The 26,702-nt window shown below is 45.8% G+C and overlaps 1 protein-coding gene across 1 annotated transcript in view; it reads right to left on the bottom strand.

Annotated features, from left to right (window-relative positions):
* Positions 1–26,702, bottom strand: part of LOC112230650 (phospholipid-transporting ATPase VA) — a 64,675-nt gene that overhangs the window by 24,675 nt on the left and 13,298 nt on the right. The window contains 4 exon segments of the mRNA XM_042313426.1: positions 2,284–2,387; positions 16,506–16,793; positions 16,796–17,069; positions 25,813–26,007. Coding sequence (XP_042169360.1) covers positions 2,284–2,387; positions 16,506–16,793; positions 16,796–17,069; positions 25,813–26,007 — 861 coding nt within the window.

Raw genomic sequence — 26,702 nt, 5'->3', positions numbered from 1 at the left:
TTTCCAGTCCACTACAGAATGTTTTCCAGTCCACTACAGAATGTTTTCCAGTCCACTACAGAATGTTTTCCAGTCCACTACAGAATGTTTTCCATTCCACTACAGAATGTTTTCCATTCCACTACAGAATGTTTTCCATTCCACTACTGAATGTTTTCCAGTCCACTACTGAATGTTTTCCATTCCACTACTGAATGTTTTCCAGTCCACTACAGAATGTTTTCCAGTCCACTACAGAATGTTTTCCAGTCCACTACTGAATGTTTTCCAGTCCACTACAGAATGTTTTCCAGTCCACTACAGAATGTTTTCCAGTCCACTACAGAATGTTTTCCATTCCACTACAGAATGTTTTCCATTCCACTACTGAATGTTTTCCAGTCCACTACAGAATGTTTTCCATTCCACTACTGAATGTTTTCCATTCCACTACTGAATGTTTTCCAGTCCACTACAGAATGTTTTCCAGTCCACTACAGAATGTTTTCCAGTCCACTACAGAATGTTTTCCAGTCCACTACAGAATGTTTTCCATTCCACTACAGAATGTTTTCCATTCCACTACAGAATGTTTTCCATTCCACTACAGAATGTTTTCCATTCCACTACAGAATGTTTTCCATTCCACTACAGAATGTTTTCCATTCCACTACAGAATGTTTTCAATTCCACTACTGAATGTTTTCCATTCCACTACTGAATGTTTTCCATTCCACTACTGAATGTTTTCCATTCCACTACTGAATGTTTTCCAGTCTACTACTGAATGTTTTCCAGTCCACGACAGAATGTTTTCCAGTCCACTACAGAATGTTTTCCAGTCTACTACAGAATGTTTTCCATTCCACTACAGAATGTTTTCCATTCCACTACTGAATGTTTTCCAGTCCACTACAGAATGTTTTCCAGTCCACTACAGAATGTTTTCCAGTCCACTACAGAATGTTTTCCAGTCTACTACAGAATGTTTTCCATTCCACTACAGAATGTTTTCCATTCCACTACTGAATGTTTTCCAGTCCACTACAGAATGTTTTCCAGTCCACTACAGAATGTTTTCCAGTCCACTACAGAATGTTTTCCAGTCCACTACTGAATGTTTTCCAGTCCACTACAGAATGTTGTCCAGTCCACTACAGAATGTTTTCCAGTCCACTACAGAATGTTTTCCAGTCCACTACAGAATGTTTTCCAGTCCACTACAGAATGTTTTCCAGTCCACTACAGAATGTTTTCCAGTCTACTACAGAATGTTTTCCATTCCACTACAGAATGTTTTCCATTCCACTACAGAATGTTGTCCAGTCCACTACAGAATGTTTTCCATTCCACTACAGAATGTTTTCCATTCCACTACAGAATGTTTTCCATTCCACTACTGAATGTTTTCCAGTCCACTACAGAATGATTTTCCAGTCCACTACAGAATGTTTTCCAGTCCACTACTGAATGTTTTCCAGTCCACTACAGAATGTTGTCCAGTCCACTACAGAACGTTTTCCAGTCCACTACAGAACGTTTTCCAGTCCACTACAGAACGTTTTCCAGTCCACTACAGAACGTTTTCCAGTCCACTACAGAACGTTTTCCAGCCCACTACAGAACGTTTTCCAGTCCACTACAGAACGTTTTCCAGTCCACTACAGAATGTTTTCCAGTCCACTACAGAATGTTTTCCAGTCCACTACAGAATGTTTTCCAGTCCACTACAGAATGTTTTCCAGTCCACTACAGAATGTTGTCCAGTCCACTACAGAATGTTTTCCAGTCCACTACAGAATGTTTTCCAGTCCACTACAGAATGTTTTCCATTCCACTACTGAATGTTTTCCATTCCACTACTGAATGTTTTCCATTCCACTACTGAATGTTTTCCAGTCCACTACAGAATGTTTTCCAGTCCACTACAGAATGTTTTCCAGTCTACTACAGAATGTTTTCCAGTCCACTACAGAATGTTTTCCAGTCCACTACAGAATGTTTTCCAGTCCACTACAGAATGTTTTCCAGTCCACTACAGAATGTTTTCCAGTCCACTACAGAATGTTTTCCAGTCCACTACAGAATGTTGTCCAGTCCACTACTGAATGTTTTCCAGTCTACTACAGAATGTTTTCCAGTCCACTACAGAATGTTTTCCAGTCCACTACAGAGTCAGTTCTCCTTGCTTTAGGCCCAGGCCCTGATTTCTCATCTGTTTGAGTTTAATGATAGAAATAGTTTCAAAATAAAAGTCCTATTAGTTGTTGAAGATGTATTGTTGTATTGCTGAAGCTGCGTTACCTTTTTAGCGATGCAGAGAGTACGAAGACCATCAGCAGCATAGAGGTTCAGGTAATTCTGGGTCTTGTATAGGATCTTTCTTTGGCGTTTCCCTTTGGAATCATCTGAAAAGTGAAAGATGAATGAATTAAACAAATGGAAGTTTGCATTAACATCAACTCCCTTTAATGTATCTGGTAGCAAAGTTACTTCACACATCATCACCAAACATTTAGGAAACTTCTAAAGTGCTATTCAGTAACAGATTCCTCTATAACGTCACCACAACCAGTCCACACGCTGCTTCTGACTCAGCTCTGAGAGTCGGGTTTCAACTGAGACTATTCATTTCGCTGTAATTACAGTCATTCCCTCCCTGTTCAATCGAGGCTCTGGCATCCAGAAGTTTCAGTGGTATGACAACATTTCTTCTTGTCCATTTGGTCAAGTCAAAATAGCTTTGATACAGTGAACCTATTGTCGACTTAGCTTGATCCCAGATCTGTTTGTGCTGTCTATAGTGCTTTCTGTAAGTAAGTAAATATAAAAGTAGCCAGCCAGGGAGTTCTGGGATGTGGGAGTCCGGGGGGGGGGGACATGCTCCTGAAATAGTTTGTGCAGAACGACCTCCTCTGGTACATTCTAACACCTTGATTTCAACTGAAATACACAGCTAAATGATTGAATACTTTAACGACTTTACCAGATTGGTAAAATGACTAAGAAGACAATTGAAATAAGTGAAAAGGTATGAATTCAGTGTGTTAGTTGTTTTGGATATTGTCTTGGCGATTATGATCAGGACTACTTTCTAAGTTAAAGAACATTAAAAGCTATTTTTAACATTAAATCTCAAGATTAAATTCATATTTACAGTGTTACTGCAAGGAATTAATTGGCAAGTATGACATTAGCATTTATAACATTAAATTGGACCAGAATGAGGCTCTCTCTCTACTACCCTATTGTTCCTGAAGTGAGGATTCAACATCTTCATCGAATGCTTCCATATTTATCTGCAGATAATAGTCAAAAACTCTGTCTGGAGGCCTCACGGCAGCCTCACGGGAGCCTCACAGGAGGCTGCCAACCTCACCTTGTTCTGACTTAATGATCCAATGGGTTTTTTCAGCACTGACCAAATTTCAGGTCTGCTGAGCAGAAACTTGAACATTCTCTGCAACTTCCGGCGCGAGGCAGTTAAAACTAACAGTGGCCAACTAGGCTTCTGTGGTTATCTGATCATAATGTAGACCTATAAGTGTGGCTTAGCATCATACCACCTTCACATGGAAATAGCTATTCTATGAAACAGCCAATAGTTATTCTATGAAACAGCCAAAAGTTATACTATGAAACAGCCAATAGCTATTCTATGAAACAGCCAATAGCTATTCTATGAAACAGCCAATAGCTATTCTATGAAACAGCCAATAGCTATTCTATGAAACAGCCAATAGCTATTCTATGAAACAGCCAATAGCTATTCTATGACACAGCCAATAGCTATTCTATGAAACAGCCAATAGCTATTCTATGAAACAGCCAATAGCTATTCTATGAAACAGCCAATAGCTATTCTATGAAACAGCCAATAGCTATTCTATGAAACCGCCAATAGCTATTCTATGAAACCGCCAATAGCTATTCTATGAAACAGCCAATAGCTATTCTACAGTAGCAGCCAATAGCTATTCTATGACACAGCCAATAGCTATTCTATGAAACAGCCAATAACTATTCTATGAAACAGCCAATAGCTATTCTACAGTAGCAGCCAATGTGTGCTGTTCAATGTAAACCTACATTCCATGACTTGACATTAAAATGTTTTGCTAATTGTCCTTCAGGCAAGTAGTGACTGAATTTGAGTTTTTTTGTAAGATTTAATTTTCATTTTCAAACAGAAAACGTAGTGTCAGAAAATGTAGTATTCACGTTCAGAGAGTATTCACGTTCAGAGAGTATTCACGTTCAGAGAGTATTCACATTCAGAGAGTATTCACGTTCAGAGAGTATTCACATTCAGAGAGTATTCACGTTCAGAGAGTATTCACATTCAGAGAGTATTCACGTTCAGAGAGTATTCACGTTCAGAGAGTATTCACGTTCAGAGAGTATTCACGTTCAGAGAGTATTCACATTCAGAGAGTATTCACGTTCAGAGAGTATTCACGTTCAGAGAGTATTCACATTCAGAGAGTATTCACATTCAGAGAGTATTCACATTCAGAGAGTATTCACATTCAGAGAGTATTCACGTTCAGAGAGTATTCACATTCAGAGAGTATTCACGTTCAGAGAGTATTCACATTCAGAGAGTATTCACGTTCAGAGAGTATTCAGGTTCAGAGTGTATTCACACCACATTGTTGTGTTACTGCCCGAATTTAAAATGTATTCAATTGAGATGTGTCACTGACCCACACACACACACACACACACACACACACACAATACCCCATAAAGCCAAAGTGGAATTATATTTGTCAAAATTTTTACAAATTAATAAAACATTTAAAGCTGAAATATCTTGAGTCAAAAAGTATTCAACCCCTTTGTTAAGTCAAGCCTAAATAAGTTCAGTAAAAATGTGCTTATAAGTAGCATGGACTCACTCTGTGCAATAATGGTGTTTAACATGATTTTTCAATGACTACCTCATCTCTGTACCCCAGTCAAGCAGTCAATTTCAAATACAGATTCAACCAAAGACCAGGGAGGTTTTCCAATGCCTCAAAGAAGGGCACCGATTGGTAGGTGGGTGAAAAAAATTAAGGCTTCTATGCTGTTAGGCAGTATAGGCCTCTCCAACCCAGCTCCTCTTTAAATGTTCAAGACCTCCTTTCTGTCATGTAATTCTAGCAGGAAACATCTCTTTAAAGCTGCAATATGTAACTTTTTGGACAACCTGACCAAATGCACATAGAAATGTGAGTTGTAGATGTGTCATTCTCATTGACAGCAAGTCTAAGAAGAGGTGGATCTGTTCTGTGTGTTCTATGCTAGCTGTTCTTAAGTTTAGTTCTTGAGTTTCAAACAGCTGAAAATACAATATTTTTGGTTATTGAAAATTAATATTCACAGCTGTTTAGGTTGTACAATAATATTCTCTACAGTATACTTACTTGTTTTGTTACATAAACTGAAATTAGGCAAACTATTAGAACTTTAGCAACCAGGAAATGACCTATTTCTGCATAGTGCATCTCTAAATGTCCAAGAACATTAAGCTTTTTGGGGGGCCAACATGGAGCCTGTGCACATTCCATGTAATACGCTGGATTTTGTTTGGTCTTTACTTGTATAGAATCTAAGTTAACCTTGTCTGTTCTGTCCATCATTGAAGAACCAGATAAAACCCTTTAGCAGACATGACATATGAGGGTGGTTGACATTCCATTGATTGGGAGACTCATAGTATGAATGCATAGTTATTGTATACATTATATATATATATTGATGTTTTGTTTGACACAAATATATGGTGGCCTCTGCTTATTGGCTGCTGGGGGGGGACTCAGTAGCTCCGTCTTGGTCTCTACTTACTGTTGAGAGTTATATTAAAAGAAATGACACAATGTAGAATTTCTAAATTTGGTTATGTATCAACAGTCCCTTAATAAGCCCATGTCAGCCACAAAGGTTTATATTGGTAAGTCAGTCTAGTGGCCAGCTATCTAAACCTAGTAGTTTAGCATGGTCAAACTAATGATCCCATTGACCATTAGTTATATACTGAACAAAAACAAAAAATATAGAAACGCAAGCGGCTGAGGCACAGGGTAGGACTATTCAGAGCTGGGCTGGGAGCTGGGGCACAGGGTAGGACTATTCAGAGCTGGGCTGGGAGATGAGGCACAGGGTAGGACTATTCAGAACTGGGCTGAGAGGCCTATTCAGAGCTGGGTTGGGGGCCTATTCAGAGCTGGGCTGAGGGGCCTATTCAGAGCTGGGCTGAGGGGCCTATTCAGAGCTGGGCTGAGGGGCCTATTCAGAGCTGGGCTGAGGGGCCTATTCAGAGCTGGGCTGAGGGGCCTATTCAGAGCTGGGCTGAGGGGCCTATTCAGAGCTGGGCTGAGGGGCCTATTCAGAGCTGGGCTGAGGGGCCTATTCAGAGCTGGGCTGAGGGGCCTATTCAGAGCTGGACTGAGGGGCCTATTCAGAGCTGGACTGAGGGACCTATTCAGAGAGCTGGGCTGAGGGACCTATTCAGAGCTGGGCTGAGGGGCCTATTCAGAGCTGGGCTGAGGGGCCTATTCAGAGCTGGGCTGAGGGGCCTATTCAGAGCTGGGCTGAGGGGCCTATTCAGAGCTGGGCTGAGGGGCCTATTCAGAGCTGGGCTGAGGGGCCTATTCAGAGCTGGGCTGAGGGGCCTATTCAGAGCTGGGCTGAGGGGCCTATTCAGAGCTGGGCTGAGGGGCCTATTCAGAGCTGGGCTGAGGGGCCTATTCAGAGCTGGGCTGAGGGGCCTATTCAGAGCTGGGCTGAGGGGCCTATTCAGAGCTGGGCTGAGGGGCCTATTCAGAGCTGGGCTGAGGGGCCTATTCAGAGCTGGGCTGAGGGGCCTATTCAGAGCTGGGCTGGGGGCTGAGTGACCTATTCAGAGCTGGGCTGAGGGCTGAGAGGCCTATTCAGAGCTGGGCTGAGGGCTGAGTGACCTATTCAGAGCTGGGCTGGGGGAACCTATTCAGAGCTGGGCTGGGGGTTGGGGGCCTATTCAGAGCTGGGCTGGGGGTTGGGGGCCTATTCAGAGCTGGGCTAGGGGAACCTATTCAGAGCTGGGCTAGGGGTTGGGGGCCTATTCAGAGCTGGGTTGAGGGGCCTATTCAGAGCTGGGTTGGGGGCCTATTTAGAGCCTGGCTGAGGGGCCTATTCAGAGCTGGGCTGAGGGGCCTATTCAGAGCTGGGCTGGGGGTTGGGGGCCTATTCAGAGCTGGGCTGGGGGTTGGGGGCCTATTCAGAGCTGGGCTAGGGGAACCTATTCAGAGCTGGGCTGGGGGTTGGGGGGCCTATTCAGAGCTGGGTTGAGGGGCCTATTCAGAGCTGGGTTGGGGGCCTATTTAGAGCCTGGCTGAGGGGCCTATTCAGAGCTGGGCTGGGGGTTGGGGGCCTATTCAGAGCTGGGTTGAGGGGCCTATTCAGAGCTGGGTTGGGGGCCTATTCAGAGCTGGGTTGAGGGCCTATTCAGAGCTGGGTTGAGGGGCCTATTCAGAGCTGGGCTGAGGGGCCTATTCAGAGCTGGGCTGAGGGGCCTATTCAGAGCTGGGTTGAGGGGCCTATTCAGAGCTGGGCTGAGGGGCCTATTCAGAGCTGGGCTGAGGGGCCTATTCAGAGCTGGGCTGAGGGGCCTATTCAGAGCTGGGCTGAGGGGCCTATTCAGAGCTGGGCTGAGAGGCCTATTCAGAGCTGGGCTGGGGGACCAGTAAAAATCCTTGGACCGAGATGGCATATAAATGTGAAGCATCCCGTTGGCATTTCCAGTCACCCCCAAATATGGTGATGAGAGGAAGCCAAGTGGCTGGCCATTGGGAAAGATGGATTTTGGCCGACATTCTGCAAGTGTTCTCATCTATCAAACATTTAATCTCAACACAGTTCTCTCTTACCAAATCTTGAATCGGTTACGACCAGAGTGAACTAAGTTTTGTAGAGTGCAAGGGGCAAATTGAGTTATTGCACACGGGCACTCCGGGGGAGTACGCATTCCCTAACGGAAATATGTGAATACGTGCCATAACGAGCCAATAGGATCTCGCCAGCTCCTCTCTGCCCACCTCCTGGTTTATTCTGCTCACATTGGAAACAACAGGCTGTAGTTCATCTTGGGTTAGATATTAAAAAATATTTGACACTATTCAGAGGAGCTGGGCTAGGGGTGAGATTGAGAACTCTGTCCCAAAAGACTTGCCTCACTCTATAAACTAAACTACAAAATGGTCCCACACATCCTGAATTTTCACTTAGTAAAAAGCCTGTGAGATTGGCTACAGAGGACCGTTCAATTGATGGACGTTCAGTACACTCGAACACCTAGGTTGTGTCCCAAATGGCAACCCCTTATGGGCCCTGGTCAAAAGTAAAGAACTGTTTAGGGAATAGGGTGCCATTTGGGACTGGAAAAATCAATATCATCGTTCACAAATGAATCCAGGATTGTTTCAGAGTAACTGAGTAAAGATGCCAGAATAAAAAAGCACAACTTTCTCTTGATTTACGGAGGTTACCAAGGTCCTTTATTCAAGGTGATACAATGATAACTTTCTACTACAGTTCAACCTGCCTTCATTAATGAAGAGCATTCACACAGGTCCAATACTGAATACATTATTGCAGGGTAAGGACAAAGTTTTTGATTCATCACAGAAACCCTGTTGCATTTACTGGCAGGGTCACACTGAATGGGGTACCATGTCTTAAAAAGCCTGTCACAACTGCTCACTGAATACTGACTTGCTAAGCAACCATGGACAGGTGTCTAGTGACGGTGTGTACACAGAATTAGTGAAAAAGTGCCTCTGTAGCTCTTTGCGTTCCTGGCTGACTAACGACGTGTGTGTGCGTGTATGTGTGTAGACCTTCGCCCTTAAGGATTTTTAGACCTACTCTACTATATATTTCCCTCCTACAACAGCCAGGAATAAACCTGTTGGGCCTCATTCCCTATATCAGGAATAAACCTGCTGGGCCTCATCCCCTATATAAGGAATAAACCTGCTGGGCCTCATCCCCTATATCAGAAATAAACCTGCTGGGCCTCATCTCCTATATCAGGAAGGAACCAGGCGGGCCTCATCCCCTATATCAGGAAGGAACCAGGCGGGCCTCATCTCCTATTTCAGGAAGGAACCAGGCGGGCCTCATCCCCTATATCTGCAAGGAACCAGGCGGGCCTCATCCCCTATATCTGCAAGGAACCAGGCGGGCCTCATCCCCTATATCTGCAAGGAACCAGGCGGGCCTCATCCCCTATATCTGCAAGGAACCAGGCGGGCCTCATCCCCTATATCTGCAAGGAACCAGGCGGGCCTCATCCCCTATATCTGCAAGGAACCAGGCGGGCCTCATCCCCTATATCTGCAAGGAACCAGGCGGGCCTCATCCCCTATATCTGCAAGGAACCAGGCGGGCCTCATCCCCTATATCTGCAAGGAACCAGGCGGGCCTCATCCCCTATATCTGCAAGGAACCAGGCGGGCCTCATCCCCTATATCTGCAAGGAACCAGGCGGGCCTCATCCCCTATATCTGCAAGGAACCAGGCGGGCCTCATCCACTATATCTGCAAGGAACCAGGCGGGCCTCATCCCCTATATCAGGAAGGAACCTGCTGGGCCTCATCCCCTATATCAGGAAGGAACCAGGTGGGCTTTGTCTCAAATGGCACCCTATATCAGGAATTAACCTGTTGGTTCATTGAATATCCCTTTGAGCATGGTGAAGTTATTAATTACACTTTGGATGGCGTATCAATAAACCCAGTCAGTACAAAAAATACAATTGTCCTTCCTAACTCAGTAGCCGGAGAGGAAGGAAACTGTTCAGGGATTTCACCATTTGGCCAATGGTGACTTTTAAAACGGTCACAGAGTTTAATGGCTGTGATAAGAGAAAACTGAGGATGGATCAACAACATTGTAGTTACTCCACAATACTAACCTAATTGACAGAGGGAAAAGTAGTAAGCCTGTACAGAATAAAAATATTCCAAAACATGCATCCTGTTGCAACAAGGCACTAAAGTAATAATGCAAAATACAGTTGAAGTTGGAGGTTTACATACATCTTAGCCAAATACATTTAAACTCAGTTTTTCACAATTCCTGACATTTAATCCTAGTAAAAATGTTCTGTCTTAGGTCCGTTAAGATCACCAATTTATTTTAAGAATGTGAAAGGTTGGGGGCCTATTTAGAGCCTGGCTGAGGGGCCTATTCAGAGCTGGGCTGGGGGTTGGGGGCCTATTCAGAGCTGGGTTGAGGGGCCTATTCAGAGCTGGGTTGGGGGCCTATTCAGAGCTGGGTTGAGGGGCCTATTCAGAGCTGGGTTGAGGGGCCTATTCAGAGCTGGGCTGAGGGGCCTATTCAGAGCTGGGCTGAGGGGCCTATTCAGAGCTGGGTTGAGGGGCCTATTCAGAGCTGGGCTGAGGGGCCTATTCAGAGCTGGGCTGAGGGGCCTATTCAGAGCTGGGCTGAGGGGCCTATTCAGAGCTGGGCTGAGGGGCCTATTCAGAGCTGGGCTGAGAGGCCTATTCAGAGCTGGGCTGGGGGACCAGTAAAAATCCTTGGACCGAGATGGCATATAAATGTGAAGCATCCCGTTGGCATTTCCAGTCACCCCCAAATATGGTGATGAGAGGAAGCCAAGTGGCTGGCCATTGGGAAAGATGGATTTTGGCCGACATTCTGCAAGTGTTCTCATCTATCAAACATTTAATCTCAACACAGTTCTCTCTTACCAAATCTTGAATCGGTTACGACCAGAGTGAACTAAGTTTTGTAGAGTGCAAGGGGCAAATTGAGTTATTGCACACGGGCACTCCGGGGGGAGTACGCATTCCCTAACGGAAATATGTGAATACGTGCCATAACGAGCCAATAGGATCTCGCCAGCTCCTCTCTGCCCACCTCCTGGTTTATTCTGCTCACATTGGAAACAACAGGCTGTAGTTCATCTTGGGTTAGATATAAAAAAAATATTTGACACTATTCAGAGGAGCTGGGCTAGGGGTGAGATTGAGAACTCTGTCCCAAAAGACTTGCCTCACTCTATAAACTAAACTACAAAATGGTCCCACACATCCTGAATTTTCACTTAGTAAAAAGCCTGTGAGATTGGCTACAGAGGACCGTTCAATTGATGGACGTTCAGTACACTCGAACACCTAGGTTGTGTCCCAAATGGCAACCCCTTATGGGCCCTGGTCAAAAGTAAAGAACTGTTTAGGGAATAGGGTGCCATTTGAGACTGGAAAAATCAATATCATCGTTCACAAATGAATCCAGGATTGTTTCAGAGTAACTGAGTAAAGATGCCAGAATAAAAAAGCACAACTTTCTCTTGATTTACGGAGGTTACCAAGGTCCTTTATTCAAGGTGATACAATGATAACTTTCTACTACAGTTCAACCTGCCTTCATTAATGAAGAGCATTCACACAGGTCCAATACTGAATACATTATTGCAGGGTAAGGACAAAGTTTTTGATTCATCACAGAAACCCTGTTGCATTTACTGGCAGGGTCACACTGAATGGGGTACCATGTCTTAAAAAGCCTGTCACAACTGCTCACTGAATACTGACTTGCTAAGCAACCATGGACAGGTGTCTAGTGACGGTGTGTACACAGAATTAGTGAAAAAGTGCCTCTGTAGCTCTTTGCGTTCCTGGCTGACTAACGACGTGTGTGTGCGTGTATGTGTGTAGACCTTCGCCCTTAAGGATTTTTAGACCTACTCTACTATATATTTCCCTCCTACAACAGCCAGGAATAAACCTGTTGGGCCTCATTCCCTATATCAGGAATAAACCTGCTGGGCCTCATCCCCTATATAAGGAATAAACCTGCTGGGCCTCATCCCCTATATCAGAAATAAACCTGCTGGGCCTCATCTCCTATATCAGGAAGGAACCAGGCGGGCCTCATCCCCTATATCAGGAAGGAACCAGGCGGGCCTCATCTCCTATTTCAGGAAGGAACCAGGCGGGCCTCATCCCCTATATCTGCAAGGAACCAGGCGGGCCTCATCCCCTATATCTGCAAGGAACCAGGCGGGCCTCATCCCCTATATCTGCAAGGAACCAGGCGGGCCTCATCCCCTATATCTGCAAGGAACCAGGCGGGCCTCATCCCCTATATCTGCAAGGAACCAGGCGGGCCTCATCCCCTATATCTGCAAGGAACCAGGCGGGCCTCATCCCCTATATCTGCAAGGAACCAGGCGGGCCTCATCCCCTATATCTGCAAGGAACCAGGCGGGCCTCATCCCCTATATCTGCAAGGAACCAGGCGGGCCTCATCCCCTATATCTGCAAGGAACCAGGCGGGCCTCATCCCCTATATCTGCAAGGAACCAGGCGGGCCTCATCCCCTATATCTGCAAGGAACCAGGCGGGCCTCATCCCCTATATCTGCAAGGAACCAGGCGGGCCTCATCCCCTATATCTGCAAGGAACCAGGCGGGCCTCATCCCCTATATCAGGAAGGAACCTGCTGGGCCTCATCCCCTATATCAGGAAGGAACCAGGTGGGCTTTGTCTCAAATGGCACCCTATATCAGGAATTAACCTGTTGGTTCATTGAATATCCCTTTGAGCATGGTGAAGTTATTAATTACACTTTGGATGGCGTATCAATAAACCCAGTCAGTACAAAAAATACAATTGTCCTTCCTAACTCAGTAGCCGGAGAGGAAGGAAACTGTTCAGGGATTTCACCATTTGGCCAATGGTGACTTTTAAAACGGTCACAGAGTTTAATGGCTGTGATAAGAGAAAACTGAGGATGGATCAACAACATTGTAGTTACTCCACAATACTAACCTAATTGACAGAGGGAAAAGTAGTAAGCCTGTACAGAATAAAAATATTCCAAAACATGCATCCTGTTGCAACAAGGCACTAAAGTAATAATGCAAAATACAGTTGAAGTCGGAAGTTTACATACATCTTAGCCAAATACATTTAAACTCAGTTTTTCACAATTCCTGACATTTAATCCTAGTAAAAATGTTCTGTCTTAGGTCCGTTAAGATCACCAATTTATTTTAAGAATGTGAAAGGTCAGAATAATAGTAGAAAGAATTATTTATTTCATCTTTTATTTCTTTCATCACATTCCCAGTGGGTCAGAAGTTTACATACACTCAATTAGTATTTGGTAGCATTGACTTTAAATTATTTAACTTGGGTCAAACATTTCGGGTAGCCTTCCACAAGCTTCCCACAATAAGTTGGGTGAATGTTGGCCCATTCCTCCTGACAGAACTGGTGTAACTGAGTCAGGTTTGTAGGCCTCCTTGCTCGCACACGCTTTTTCAGTTCTGCCCACAAATTTTCAATAGGATGGAGGTCAGGGCTTTGTGATGGCCACTCCAAAACCTTGACTTTGTTGTCCTTAAGCCATTTTGCCACAACTTTGGAAGTATGCTTGGGGTCAGTTTCCATTTGGAAGACCCATTTGCAACCAAGCTTTAACTTCTTGACTGATGTCTTGAGATGTTGCTTCAATATATCCACATAACTTTCCTTCCTCAAGATGCCATCTATTTTGTGAAGTGTAACAGTCCCTCCTGCAGCAGAGGACCCCCACAACATAAAGCTGCCACCCTCGTGCTTCAAGGTTGGGATGGTGTTCTTCAGCTTGCAAGCCTCCCCCTTTTTCCTCCAAACATAACGATGGTCATTATGGCCAAACAGTTCTATTTTTGTTTCATCAGACCAGAGGACATTTCTCCAAAAAGTATGATCTTTGTCCCCATGTGCAGTTTGCAAACCGTAGTCTGGCTTTTTTATGGCGGTTTTGGAGCAGTGGCTTCCTTGCTGTGCAGCCTTTCAGGTTATGTCGATATAGGACTCGTTTTACTGTGGATAGAGATACTTTACAACCTGATTCCATCCGGAATCTTCACAAGGTCTTTTGCTGCTGTTCTGGGATTGATTTGCACTTTTCGCACCAAAGTACGTTCATCTCTAGAAGACAGAACGCGTCTCCTTCCTGAGCAGTATGACGGCTGCGTGTTTATACTTGTGTACTATTGTTTGTACAAATGAACGTGGTACCTTCAGGCGTTTGGATATTGCTCTCAAGGATGAGCCACACCTGTGGAGGTCTACAATTTTTTCCTGAGGTCCTGGCTGATTTCTTTTGATTTCCCCATGATGTCAAGCAAAGGGGTACTGAGTTTGAAGGTAGGCCTTGAAATACATCCACAGGTACACCTCCAATTGACTCAAATGATGTCAATTAGCCTATCAGAAGCTTCTAAAGCCATTACATAATTTTTTCTGGAATTTTCCAAGCTATTTAAAGTCACAGTCAACACAATGTATGTAAACTTCTGACCCACTGGAATTGTGATACAGTGAAATATAAGGGAAATAATCTGTCTGTAAACAATTGTTGGAAAAATTACTTGTGTAAAGTAGATGTCCTAACCGATTTGCCAAAACAATAGTTTGTTAACTTATTGGTGACATGGGGGCAGTATTGAGTAGCTTGGATGAATAAGGTGCCCAGTGTAAACTGCCTGCTACTCTGTTCCAGATGCTAATATATGCATAGTATTAGTAGTATTGGATAGAGAACACTCTGAAGTTTCTAAAACTGTTTGAATGATGTCTGTGAGTATAACAGAACTCATATGGCAGGCAAAAACCTGAGAAAAATCCAACCAGGAAGTGGGAAATCTGAGGCTTGTAGTTTTTTTTAAACTCAGCCCCTATTGTAGATACAGAGGGATATTGATTATGTTGCACTTCCTAAGGCTTCCACTAGATGTCAACCGTCTTTAGAAACTTGTTTGAGGATACTACTATAAAGGAGGGGCTCATGAGAGCTGTTTGAGACAGTGGTCTGGCAGAGTGCCTTGGGCCCATGACACGCGGTCACGAGAGCGCTAGCTCTCGTTCCATTGCTTTTCTACAGACAATGGAATTCTCCGGTTGGAACATTATTGAAGATTTATGTTAAAAACATCCTAAAGATTGATTCTATACTTAGTTTGGCATGTTTCTACGACCTGTAATATAACTTTTTGAACTTTTCGTCCAACGTTGGCTGGACCTGAATGCGCGTTTGGATTTAAATTACCAAACGCCCTAACAAAAGAGGCTATTTGGACATAAATGATGGACATTATCGAACAAATCAAACATTTATGGTGGAACTGAGATTCCTGGGAGTGCATTCTGATGAAGATCATCAAAGGTAAGTGAATATTTATAATGCTATTTCTGAGTAATGTTGACTACCCAATATGACGGGTATCTTTTTGGCTGCTTGTTGTCTGAAAGCTGTACTCAGATTATTGCATGGTTTGCTTTTTCTGTAACTTGATGTAGCTCTCTGCAAAATCAATGTTTTAGAACTACTGAACGTAACACGCCAAAGTCAAATGAGATTTTTTGATATAAATATGCACTTTAGCGAACAAAACGTACATGTATTGTGTAACATGACGTCCTATGAGTGTCATCCGATGAAGATCATCAAAGGTTAGTGATTAATTTTATCTCTGTGCTTTTTGTGACTCCTCTCTTTGGCTGGAAAAATGGCTGGATTTTTCTGTGACTTGGTGGTGACCTAACATAATCGTTTGTGGTGCTTTCGTTGTAAATCCTTTTTGAAATCAGACACTGTGGTTGGATTAACGAGAATTTTATCTTTAAAATGGTGTAAGATACTTGTATGCTTGAGGAATTATAATTATGAGATTTTTGCTGTTTTGAATTTGGCGCCCTGTACTTTCACTGGCTGTTGGCGATGTGGGACGCGCAGAGAGGTTGACAAGAAATGTGTGGAGTGGTTGAAAAACGAGTTTTAATGACTCCAACCTAAGTGCATATAAACTTCTGACTTCAAATGTATCTCTTCAGTACCACCCCTGGACAGAATGGAGGTAAGCACAGGATAAATCCTAGAGGAAAACCTTTTTCAGTCTGCTTTCCAGCAGACACTGGGAGATGAATTCACCTTTCAGCAGGACAAAAATCTAAAACACAAGGCCAAATCTACACTGGAGTTGCTAAACAAGAAGATAGTGAATCCTGAGTGGCCGAGCTACAGTTTTGATTTAAATCTACGGCAAGACTTTTACAATGGTTGCCTAGCAATGATCGGCAACCAATATGACAGAGCAAGAATAAGTTTTGGAAAGAATAATGCTCAAATATTGTACAATCCAGGTGTGCAAAACTCTTAAGTGACTTACCCAGAAAGACAGCTGTAATCGCTACCAAAGGTGCTTCTACAAAGTATTGACTCAGGGGTGTGTATACTTAAATATTCTATTCTATATAATATAATATTCTAAAAACATGTTTAAACTTTGTCATGATGAGGTGTGCAGATGGTGACAAGTTGTTTTCAATTCAGGCTATATAACAACAAAATGTGGAATAAGTCAAGGGGTATGTTAACTTTCTGAAGGCTCTGTAGGTGAGATTCTACCTAATAAAGTCATGCATCATAGTGACCAGTCCCCCTACCACCCATCCCCTGTCCTGCTGTGAGGTTCTCCTACCTGTAGATGGCAGTGTGATGAGGTCCATGATGACAGAGTCAGCTCCTTTAGTGTAGACGGTGATCTGATCTGTTAGCGGGTGTCTCACCACCACAGACATCCTCTTTCTGGTGGAGTCAAACCCCAGAGTGTGGAGCAGCTCAAAGCTTAGCTTCCCCAGGTCAGGTAGCTCCACCGTCACCTGATCAGGTAGCCGGCCAACCAGAGAACACTTGTAGGCACGCGCCGCATACACCAGGGCAGCCTCGTCAGGTGACTCTGCCTCGTAGCGGAGCTCTCCTTCCTCTAGGGCCCCGGGCTCTCCTCGGTAGTGTGAGGAGGGACGGGGGAGAAGGCATGTTCCAAACCCACCGAACCTCCAAGGTGATGCTCCTCATCTAATTTAGTCAGGGTGCTCTCGGCGGAGGGGGAGGAGAGGACACTGGAACATTCGCGGTGGGAGGAGCGGTTGAGGCTGGAAGAGCTGCTGCTGTTGGAGTTGGAGGTGAGACGGCTGGAGGTAAAGCGCTTGATGAAGTCCTCGATAGTCTTCACTGGGGACTTTAGCCCAAACCTCATCCGCACCTGAGAGAGAGGGACAGAGGGTTGGAAACATTAGCTCAAACCTCATCCGCACCTGAGACAGAGGGACAGAGGGTTGGAAACATTAGCCCAAACCTCATCCACACCTGAGACAGAGGGTTGGAAACATTAGCCCAAACCTCATCCGCACCTGAGACAGAGGGACAGAGGGTTGGAGACATTAGCTCAAATCTCATCCACACCGGAGGGAGGGAGGGAGACAGAGGGAGAGAGACATGTCTCCCTCTTGCTATCCGTCTCCCTCGGGTGCTGAGGGACAGCACCAGGCATCTGGCCACAGATACGGCGTGTGTGAATAAGACCGTTACTAAAGGACAAGGGAAACAAACGAGAAACAGTAGGAAAGTGAAATGGCTCAAGATCTAAGATGTGACCATTCTACATCTCCATGACTAGATGTGACTATGACTAGATGACCATTCTACATCTCCATGACTAGATGTGACTATTCTACATCTCCATGACTAGATGTGACTATTCTACATCTCCATGACTAGATGTGACTATTCTACATCTCCATGACAAGATGTGACTATTCTACATCTCCATGACTATTCTACGTCTCCATGACTAGATGTGACTATTCTACATCTCCATGACTAGATGTGACTATTCTACATCTCCATGACTAGATGTGACTATCCTACTGATTTACATCTCCATGTCTAGATGTGACTATTCTACATCTCCATGACTAGATGTGACTATTCTACATCTCCATGACTAGATGTGACTATTCTACATCTCCATGACTAGATGTGACTATTCTACATCTCCATGACTAGATGTGACTATTCTACATCTCCATGACTAGATGTGACTATCCTACTGATTTACATCTCCATGTCTAGATGTGACTATTCTACGTCTCCATGTCTAGATGTGACTATTCTACATCTCCATGTCTAGATGTGACTATTCTACGTCTCCATGTCTAGATGTGACTATTCTACATCTCCATGACTAGATGTGACTATTCTACATCTCCATGTCTAGATGTGACTATTCTACATCTCCATGACTAGATGTGACTATTCTACATCTCCATGACTAGATGTGACTATTCTACATCTCCATGACTAGATGTGACTATTCTACATCTCCATGACTAGATGTGACTATTCTACATCTCCATGACTAGATGTGACTATTCTACTGATTTACATCTCCATGATAGATGTGACTATTCTACATCTCCATGACTAGATGTGACTATTCTACATCTCCATGACTAGATGTGACTATTCTACATCTCCATGACTAGATGACTATTCTACATCTCCATGACTAGATGTGACTATTCTACATCTCCATGACTAGATGTGACTATTCTACTGATTTAGATCTCCATGACTAGATGTGACTATTCTACTGATTTAGATCTCCATGACTAGATGTGACTATTCTACATCTCCATGACTAGATGTGACTATTCTACATCTCCATGACTAGATGTGACTATTCTACATCTCCATGACTAGATGTGACTATTCTACATCTCCATGACTAGATGTGACTATTCTACATCTCCATGACTAGATGTGACTATTCTACATCTCCATGACTAGATGTGACTATTCTACATCTCCATGTCTAGATGTGACTATTCTCCATCTCCATGTCTAGATGTGACTATTCTCCATCTCCATGTCTAGATGTGACTATTCTACATCTCCATGACTAGATGTGACTATTCTACATCTCCATGTCTAGATGTGACTATTCTACATCTCCATGTCTAGATGTGACTATTCTACATCTCCATGACTAGATGTGACTATTCTACATCTCCATGACTAGATGTGACTATTCTACATCTCCATGTCTAGATGTGACTATTCTACATCTCCATGTGTAGATGTGACTATTCTACATCTCCATGACTATTCTACGTCTCCATGACTAGATGTGACTATTCTACATCTCCATGACTAGATGTGACTATCCTACTGATTTACATCTCCATGTCTAGATGTGACTATTCTACATCTCCATGACTAGATGTGACTATTCTACATCTCCATGACTAGATGTGACTATCCTACTGATTTACATCTCCATGACTATTCTACATCTCCATGACTAGATGTGACTATTCTACATCTCCATGACTAGATGTGACTATTCTACATCTCCATGACTAGATGTGACTATTCTACATCTCCATAACTAGATGTGACTATTCTACATCTCCATGACTAGATGTGATATACAGATCATTATGTAGTGTTGTCTCCTGACTGACATACAGGTCATTATGTAGTGTTGTCCCCTGACTGACATACAGATCATTATGTAATGTTGTCTCCTGACTGACACAATAACATACAGATCATTATGTAGTGTTGTTCCCTGACTGACATACAGATCATTATGTAGTGTTGTCCCTGACTGACACAATGATATACAGATCATTATGTAGTGTTGTCCCCTGACTGACACAATGACATACAGATCATTATGTAGTGTTGTCCCCTGACTGACACAATGACATACAGATCATCATGTAGTGGATTTCATCATGTATTAATAAGTAGTAATGTGGAATACTGCTGGGATTTCATCATGTATTAATAAGTAGTAATGTGGAATACTGCTGGATTTCATCATGTATTAATAAGTAGTAATGTGGAATACTGCTGGATTTCATCATGTATTAATAAGTAGTAATGTGGTATACTGCTGTATTTCATCATGTATTAATAAGTAGTAATGTGGAATACTGCTGGATTTCATCATGTATTAATAATAAGTAGTAATGTGGAATACTGCTGGATTTCATCATGTATTAATAATAAGTAGTAATGTGGAATACTGCTGGATTTCATCATGTATTAATAAGTAGTAATGTGGTATACTGCTGGATTTCATCATGTATTAATAAGTAGTAATGTGGTATACTGCTGTATTTCATCATGTATTAATAAGTAGTAATGTGGTATACTGCTGTATTTCATCATGTATTAATAAGTAGTAATGTGGAATACTGCTGGATTTCATCATGTAAGTAGTAATGTGGAATACTGCTGGATTTCATCATGTATTAATAAGTAGTAATGTGGAATACTGCTGGATTTCATCATGTATTAATAAGTAGTAATGTGGTATACTGCTGGATTTCATAATGTATTAATAAGTAGTAATGTGGAATACTGCTGGATTTCATCATGTATTAATAAGTAGTAATGTGGAATACTGCTGGATTTCATCATGTATTAATAAGTAGTAATGTGGTATACTGCTTTAATACGTAGTAATGTGGAATACTTGTCACGCCCTGGTCTTAGTATTTTGTGTTCTCTATATTTATTTGGTCAGCCCAGGGTGTGACATGGGTTTATTTTGTGGTGTGTTTTTGTATTGGGGTTTTAGTAGGTATTGGGATTGTGGCTGAGTAGGGTTGTCTAGGAAAGTCTATGGCTGCCTGAGGCGGTTCTCAATCAGAGTCAGGTGATTATCGTTGTCTCCTATTGGGAACCATATTTAGGTAGCCCGGGTTTCACTGTGTGTTTGTGGGTGATTGTTCCGGTCTCTGTGTTTGTTGTCACAAGATAGGCTGTATAGGTTTTCACATTTCCGTTTGTTGTTTTGTATTGTTCGTATTTATCGTCATTAAAGATGTCTCGATTTAACCACGCTGCATTTTGGTCGGACTCTCCTTCGACGGAAGAAAGCCGTAACAGAATCACCCACCACACACGGACCAAGCAGCGTGGTGACAAGCAGCGACAGCAGAAACAGCGAAAGGAGGAATGGACATGGGAAGACGTTTTGGATGGCAAGGGTTGTTACACTTGGGAGGAGATACTGGCTGGAAGAGATCGCCTCCCATGGGAACAGGTGGAGGCACTTAGGAGAGCAGAGGCAGCCGGAGAGAGGAGCCGACGATACGAGGGAACACGGTTGGCAAGGAAGCCCGAAAGTCAGCCCCAAAAATTTCTTGGGGGGGGGCTCAGGGAGAGTGTGGCAGAGTCAGGGTTCAGACCTGAGCCAACTCCCCCTGTTTATCGTGAGGAGCAGCGATCACAGGACTTCTGGACTTGGGAGGAAATATTGGACGGAAAGGACCCTGGGCACAGCCTGGAGAATATCGCCGCCCCAAAGAAGAACTGGAGGCGGCGAAAGCGGAGAGGCGCTGGTATGAAGAGGCAGCACGGCGACGCGGATGGAAGCCCGAGAGTCAGCCCCAAAAATGTATTGGGGGCTCACAGGGAGTATGGCTACGCCAGGTAGGAGACCTGCGCAAACTTCCTGTGCTTACCGGGGCTAAAAAGACCGGGCAGGCACCGTGTTATGCTGCGGAGCGCACGGTGTCTCCAGTGCGGGTGCATAGCCCGGTGCGGTACATACCAGCTCTTTGTATTGGCCGGGCTAGAGTGGGCATCGAGCCAGGTAAGGTTGGGCAGGCTCGGTGCTCAAGAGCTCCAGTGCGCCTGCACGGTCCGGTCTATCCAGTGCCACCTCCACACACCAGTCCTCCGGTGGCAGCTCCCTGCACCAGGCTTCCTGTGCATGTCCTCTACCCAGTGCCAGCACCACGCACCAGGCCTTCAGTGCGCCGCCTGTTCAGCACTGCCAGAGCCTTTCTCCTCTCCAGCGCTGTCGGAGTCTCCCGCCTGTTTAGCGCTGCCAGAGCCTTCCTCCTCTCCAGCGCTGCCAGAGCTGCCAGTCTGCATGGATCAGCCAGAGCTGCCAGTCTGCATGGATCAGCCAGAGCTGCCAGTCTGCATGGATCAGCCAGAGCTGCCAGTCTGCATGGATCAGCCAGAGCTGCCAGTCTGCATGGATCAGCCAGAGCTGCCAGTCTGCATGGATCAGCCAGAGCTGCCCGTCTGCATGGATCAGCCAGAGCTGCCCGTCTGCATGGATCAGCCAGAGCTGCCCGTCTGCATGGATCAGCCAGAGCTGCCCGTCTGCATGGATCAGCCAGAGCTGCCCGTCTGCATGGATCAGCCAGAGCTGCCCGTCTGCATGGATCAGCCAGAGCTGCCCGTCTGCATGGATCAGCCAGAGCTGCCCGTCTGCATGGATCAGCCAGAGCTGCCCGTCTGCATGGATCAGCCAGAGCTGCCCGTCTGCATGGATCAGCCTGCCAGTCTGCATGGAGCTGCCAGTCTGCATGGATCAGCCAGAGCTGCCAGTCTGCATGGATCAGCCAGAGCTGCCAGTCTGCATGGATCAGCCAGAGCTGCCAGTCTGCATGGATCAGCCAGAGCTGCCAGTCTGCATGGATCAGCCAGAGCTGCCAGTCTGCATGGAGCAGCCAGAGCTGCCAGTCTGCATGGAGCAGCCAGAGATGCCAGTCTGCATGGAGCAGCCAGAGATGCCAGTCTGCATGGAGCAGCCAGAGATGCCAGTCTGCATGGAGCAGCCAGAGCTGCCAGTCTGCTTGGAGCAGCCAGAGCTGCCAGTCTGCATGGAGCAGCCAGAGCTGCCAGTCTGCATGGAGCAGCCAGTCTGCATGGAGCAGCCAGAGCTGCCAGTCTGCATGGAGCAGCCAGTCTGCATGGATCAGCCAGAGCTGCCAGTCTGCATGGAGCAGCCAGAGCTGCCAGTCTGCATGGAGCAGCCAGAGCTGCCAGTCTGCTTGGAGCAGCCAGAGCTGCTAGTCTGCATGGAGCAGCCAGAGCTGCCAGTCTGCATGGAGCAGCCAGTCTGCATGGAGCAGCCAGAGCTGCCAGTCTGCATGGAGCAGCCAGTCTGCATGGATCAGCCAGAGCTGCCAGTCTGCATGGATCAGCCAGAGCTGCCAGTCTGCATGGATCAGCCAGAGCTGCCAGTCTGCATGGATCAGCCAGAGCTGCCAGTCTGCATGGATCAGCCAGAGCTGCCAGTCTGCATGGATCAGCCAGAGCTGCCAGTCTGCATGGATCAGCCAGAGCTGCCAGTCTGCATGGATCAGCCAGAGCTGCCAGTCTGCATGGATCAGCCAGAGCTGCCAGTCTGCATGGATCAGCCAGAGCTGCCAGTCTGCATGGATCAGCCAGAGCTGCCAGTCTGCATGGAGCAGCCAGAGCTGCCAGTCTGCTTGGAGCAGCCAGAGCTGCCAGTCTGCATGGAGCAGCCAGTCTGCATGGAGCAGCCAGTCTGCATGGAGCAGCCAGAGCTGCCAGTCTGCATGGATCAGCCAGAGCTGCCAGTCTGCATGGATCAGCCAGAGCTGCCAGTCTGCATGGATCAGCCAGAGCTGCCAGTCTGCATGGATCAGCCAGAGCTGCCAGTCTGCATGGAGCAGCCAGAGCTGCCAGTCTGCATGGATCAGCCAGAGCTGCCAGTCTGCATGGATCAGCCAGAGCTGCCAGTCTGCATGGAGCAGCCAGAGCTGCCAGTCTGCATGGAGCAGCCAGAGCTGCCAGTCTGCATGGAGCAGCCAGAGCTGCCAGTCTGCATGGAGCAGCCAGAGCCACCAGTCAGCCAGGATCCGCCAGTCAGCCAGGATCTTCCAGATCCGCCAGTCAGCCAGGATCTTCCAGATCCGCCAGTCAGCCAGGATTCGCCAGTCAGCCGGGATCTGCCGGGGCCGCCAGCTAGCCAGGATCTGCCAGAGCCTACTACCTGCCTGAGCTTTCTCTCAGTACTGGGCTTCCCCTCGGTCCCGAGCTTCCACCTCGGTCCCGAGCTTCCACTCGGTCCCGAGCTTCCACCCGGTCCCGAGCTTCCACCTCGGTCCCGAGCTGCCCCTCAATCCAGTGGGGTCCTTGGTGAGGGTTATTAGGCCAAGGTCGGCGGCGAGGGTCGCCAATCAAAGGACGCGTTACAGGGGGACTAAGACTTGGTTGGAGTGGGGTCCACGTCCCGAGCCGGAGCCGCCACCGTGGACAGACGCCCACCCGGACCCTCCCCTATGGGTTTGAGTGTGCGGCCGGGAGTCCACACCTTGGGGGGGTTCTGTCACGCCCTGGTCTTAGTATTTTGTGTTTTCTATATTTATTTGGTCAGGCCAGGGTGTGACATGGGTTTATTTTGTGGTGTGTTTTTGTATTGGGGTTTTAGTAGGTTTTGGGATTGTGGCTGAGTAGGGTTGTCTAGGAAAGTCTATGGCTGCCTGAGGCGGTTCTCAATCAGAGTCAGGTGATTATCGTTGTCTCTGATTGGGAACCATATTTAGGTAGCCCGGGTTTCACTGTGTTTGTGGGTGATTGTTCCGGTCTCTGTGTTTGTTGTCACAAGATAGGCTGTATAGGTTTTCACATTTCCGTTTGTTGTTTTTGTATTGTTCGTATTTATCGTCATTAAAGATGTCTCGATTTAACCACGCTGCATTTTGGTCCGACTCTCCTTCGACGGAAGAAAGCCGTAACAATACTGTTGGATTTCATCATGTATTAATAAGTAGTAATGTGGAATACTGTTGGATTTCATCATGTATTAATAAGTAGTAATGTGGAATACTGTTGGATTTCATCATGTATTAATAAGTAGTAATGTGGAATACTGTTGGATTTCATCATGTATGTGGAATACTGTAGTAATGTAATGGAATACTGCTGGATTTCATCATGTATTAATAAGTAGTTTGGAATACTGCTGGATTTCATCATGTATTAATAAGTAGTAATGTGGAATACTGTTGGATTTCATCATGTAAGTAGTAATGTGGAATACTGCTGGATTTCATCATGTAAGTAATAATGTGGAATACTGCTGGATTTCATCATGTAAGTAGTAATGTGGAATACTGCTGGATTTCCTGTGGAATAATACTGTTGGATTTCCTCAAGTAAGTAGTAATGTGGAATACTGCTGGATTTCATCACGTAAGTAGTAATGTGGAATACTGCTGGATTTCATCATGTAAGTAGTAATGTGGAATACTGCTTATGCCTGTTGCCAGCGCCTCCAAACATGGATCTATCAGTGCAAAGCTGTTGCTGGGTATTCCTTTGTGCGATTAGCAGCTGTGAAACAAAACAACAGAAATAAAGCATAAAACTCGCTCATATGCTCATACTTGACTTTTGACTACTTTTACTCACTAATGCAAATGTAATGCTCGCACTGTAGAGCCCTGCAGACGTGGAGCTATAGCACTGTAGAGCCCTGCAGACACTGTGAGCCCTCCAAACGCTATAGCACTGTAGAGCCCTCCAAACGTGGATCTATAGCACTGTAGAGCCCTGCAGACGTGGATCTAAAGCACTGTAGAGCCCTCCAAACGTGGATCTATAGTACTGTAGAGCCCTCCAAACGTGGATCTATAGTACTGTAGAGCCCTCCAAACGTGGATCTATAGTACTGTAGAGCCCTGCAGACGTGGATCTATAGTACTAAAGAGCCCTCCAAACGTGGATCTATAGTACTGTAGAGCCCTGCAGACGTGGATCTATAGCACTGTAGAGCCCTGCAGACGTGGATCTATAGCACTGTAGAGTCCTACAGACGTGGATCTATAGCACTGTAGAGCCCTCCAAACGTGGATCTATAGCACTGTAGAGCCCTGCAGACGTGGATCTATAGCACTGTAGAGCCCTCCAGACGTGGATCTATAGCACTGTAGAGCCCTCCAGACGTGGATCTATAGCACTGTAGAGCCCTCCAGACGTGGCTGATGAAAGACATTCTTACCCACCAATACCTAAATCTACCCGCGGGTGGCGCTATGGAACGCTTTCAACACCTTGTAGAGTCTTATGCCCTGACGAATTGAGGCTGTTCTAAGGGCAAAAGGGGGATGCAACTCAATATCAGCAAGGTGTTCCTAATGTTTTGAACACTCAGTGCCTACCTTCTGCCGTGGCTGATTGGGTGATGACACCACCACTGTGTTACAGATGGTGAGGGCGATGAAGAAGTCGATGATGTCCGTGAGGTCAGAGGGCAGCTGAGAGAGGGACTGGCTGTGGAACCTCTTGAAGGTCATCTGGCTGCTGCAGTGGTTGACCTTCTCCAGGAGCTGAGGGTCAGGGGTGATGTCCTTCTCCTGTTGAAGAGAGAGAGTAGGTTCAGAATAATGTTTTTTGTCATTTTCAGGTCATGGAAATTAGTATTTTTTTTGCATTTAACCCACCACGAGAAACCTACACACAGAAACATAGCCCAGGATCAGCGATGCCTTCTTCAAGGGAAGAACGGAAGAAAAAGGCATCTAGGATAATTAGATTCCCACCAGATTTGACTCGTCTGACTTGTAACAAACAACCCTCTCCAACACGCTGCTGCCCTCTCCAACATGCTGCCCTCTCCAGCATGCTGCCCTCTCCAGCATGCTGCCCTCTCCAGCATGCTGCCCTCTCCAGCATGCTGCCCTCTCCAACATGCTGCCCTCTCCAACATGCTGCCCTCTCCAACATGCTGCCCTCTCCAGCATGCTGCCCTCTCCAGCATGCTGCCCTCTCCAGCATGCTGCCCTCTCCAGCATGCTGCCCTCTCCAGCACGCTGCCCTCTCCAGCACGCTGCCCTCTCCAGCACGCTGCCCTCTCCAGCACGCTGCCCTCTCCAGCACGCTGCCCTCTCCAGCACGCTGCCCTCTCCAGCACGCTGCCCTCTCCAGCACGCTGCCCTCTCCAACACGCTGCTGCCCTCTCCAACATGCTGCCCTCTCCAGCATGCTGCCCTCTCCAGCATGCTGCCCTCTCCAGCATGCTGCCCTCTCCAGCATGCTGCCCTCTCCAACA

This window comes from Oncorhynchus tshawytscha, unplaced genomic scaffold, assembly GCF_018296145.1.
Source record: "Oncorhynchus tshawytscha isolate Ot180627B unplaced genomic scaffold, Otsh_v2.0 Un_contig_15377_pilon_pilon, whole genome shotgun sequence".
NCBI lineage: Eukaryota > Metazoa > Chordata > Actinopteri > Salmoniformes > Salmonidae > Oncorhynchus > Oncorhynchus tshawytscha.
The sequence above is the reverse complement of the archived record's forward strand: the minus strand, read 5'-3'. Positions and strand labels throughout refer to the sequence as shown.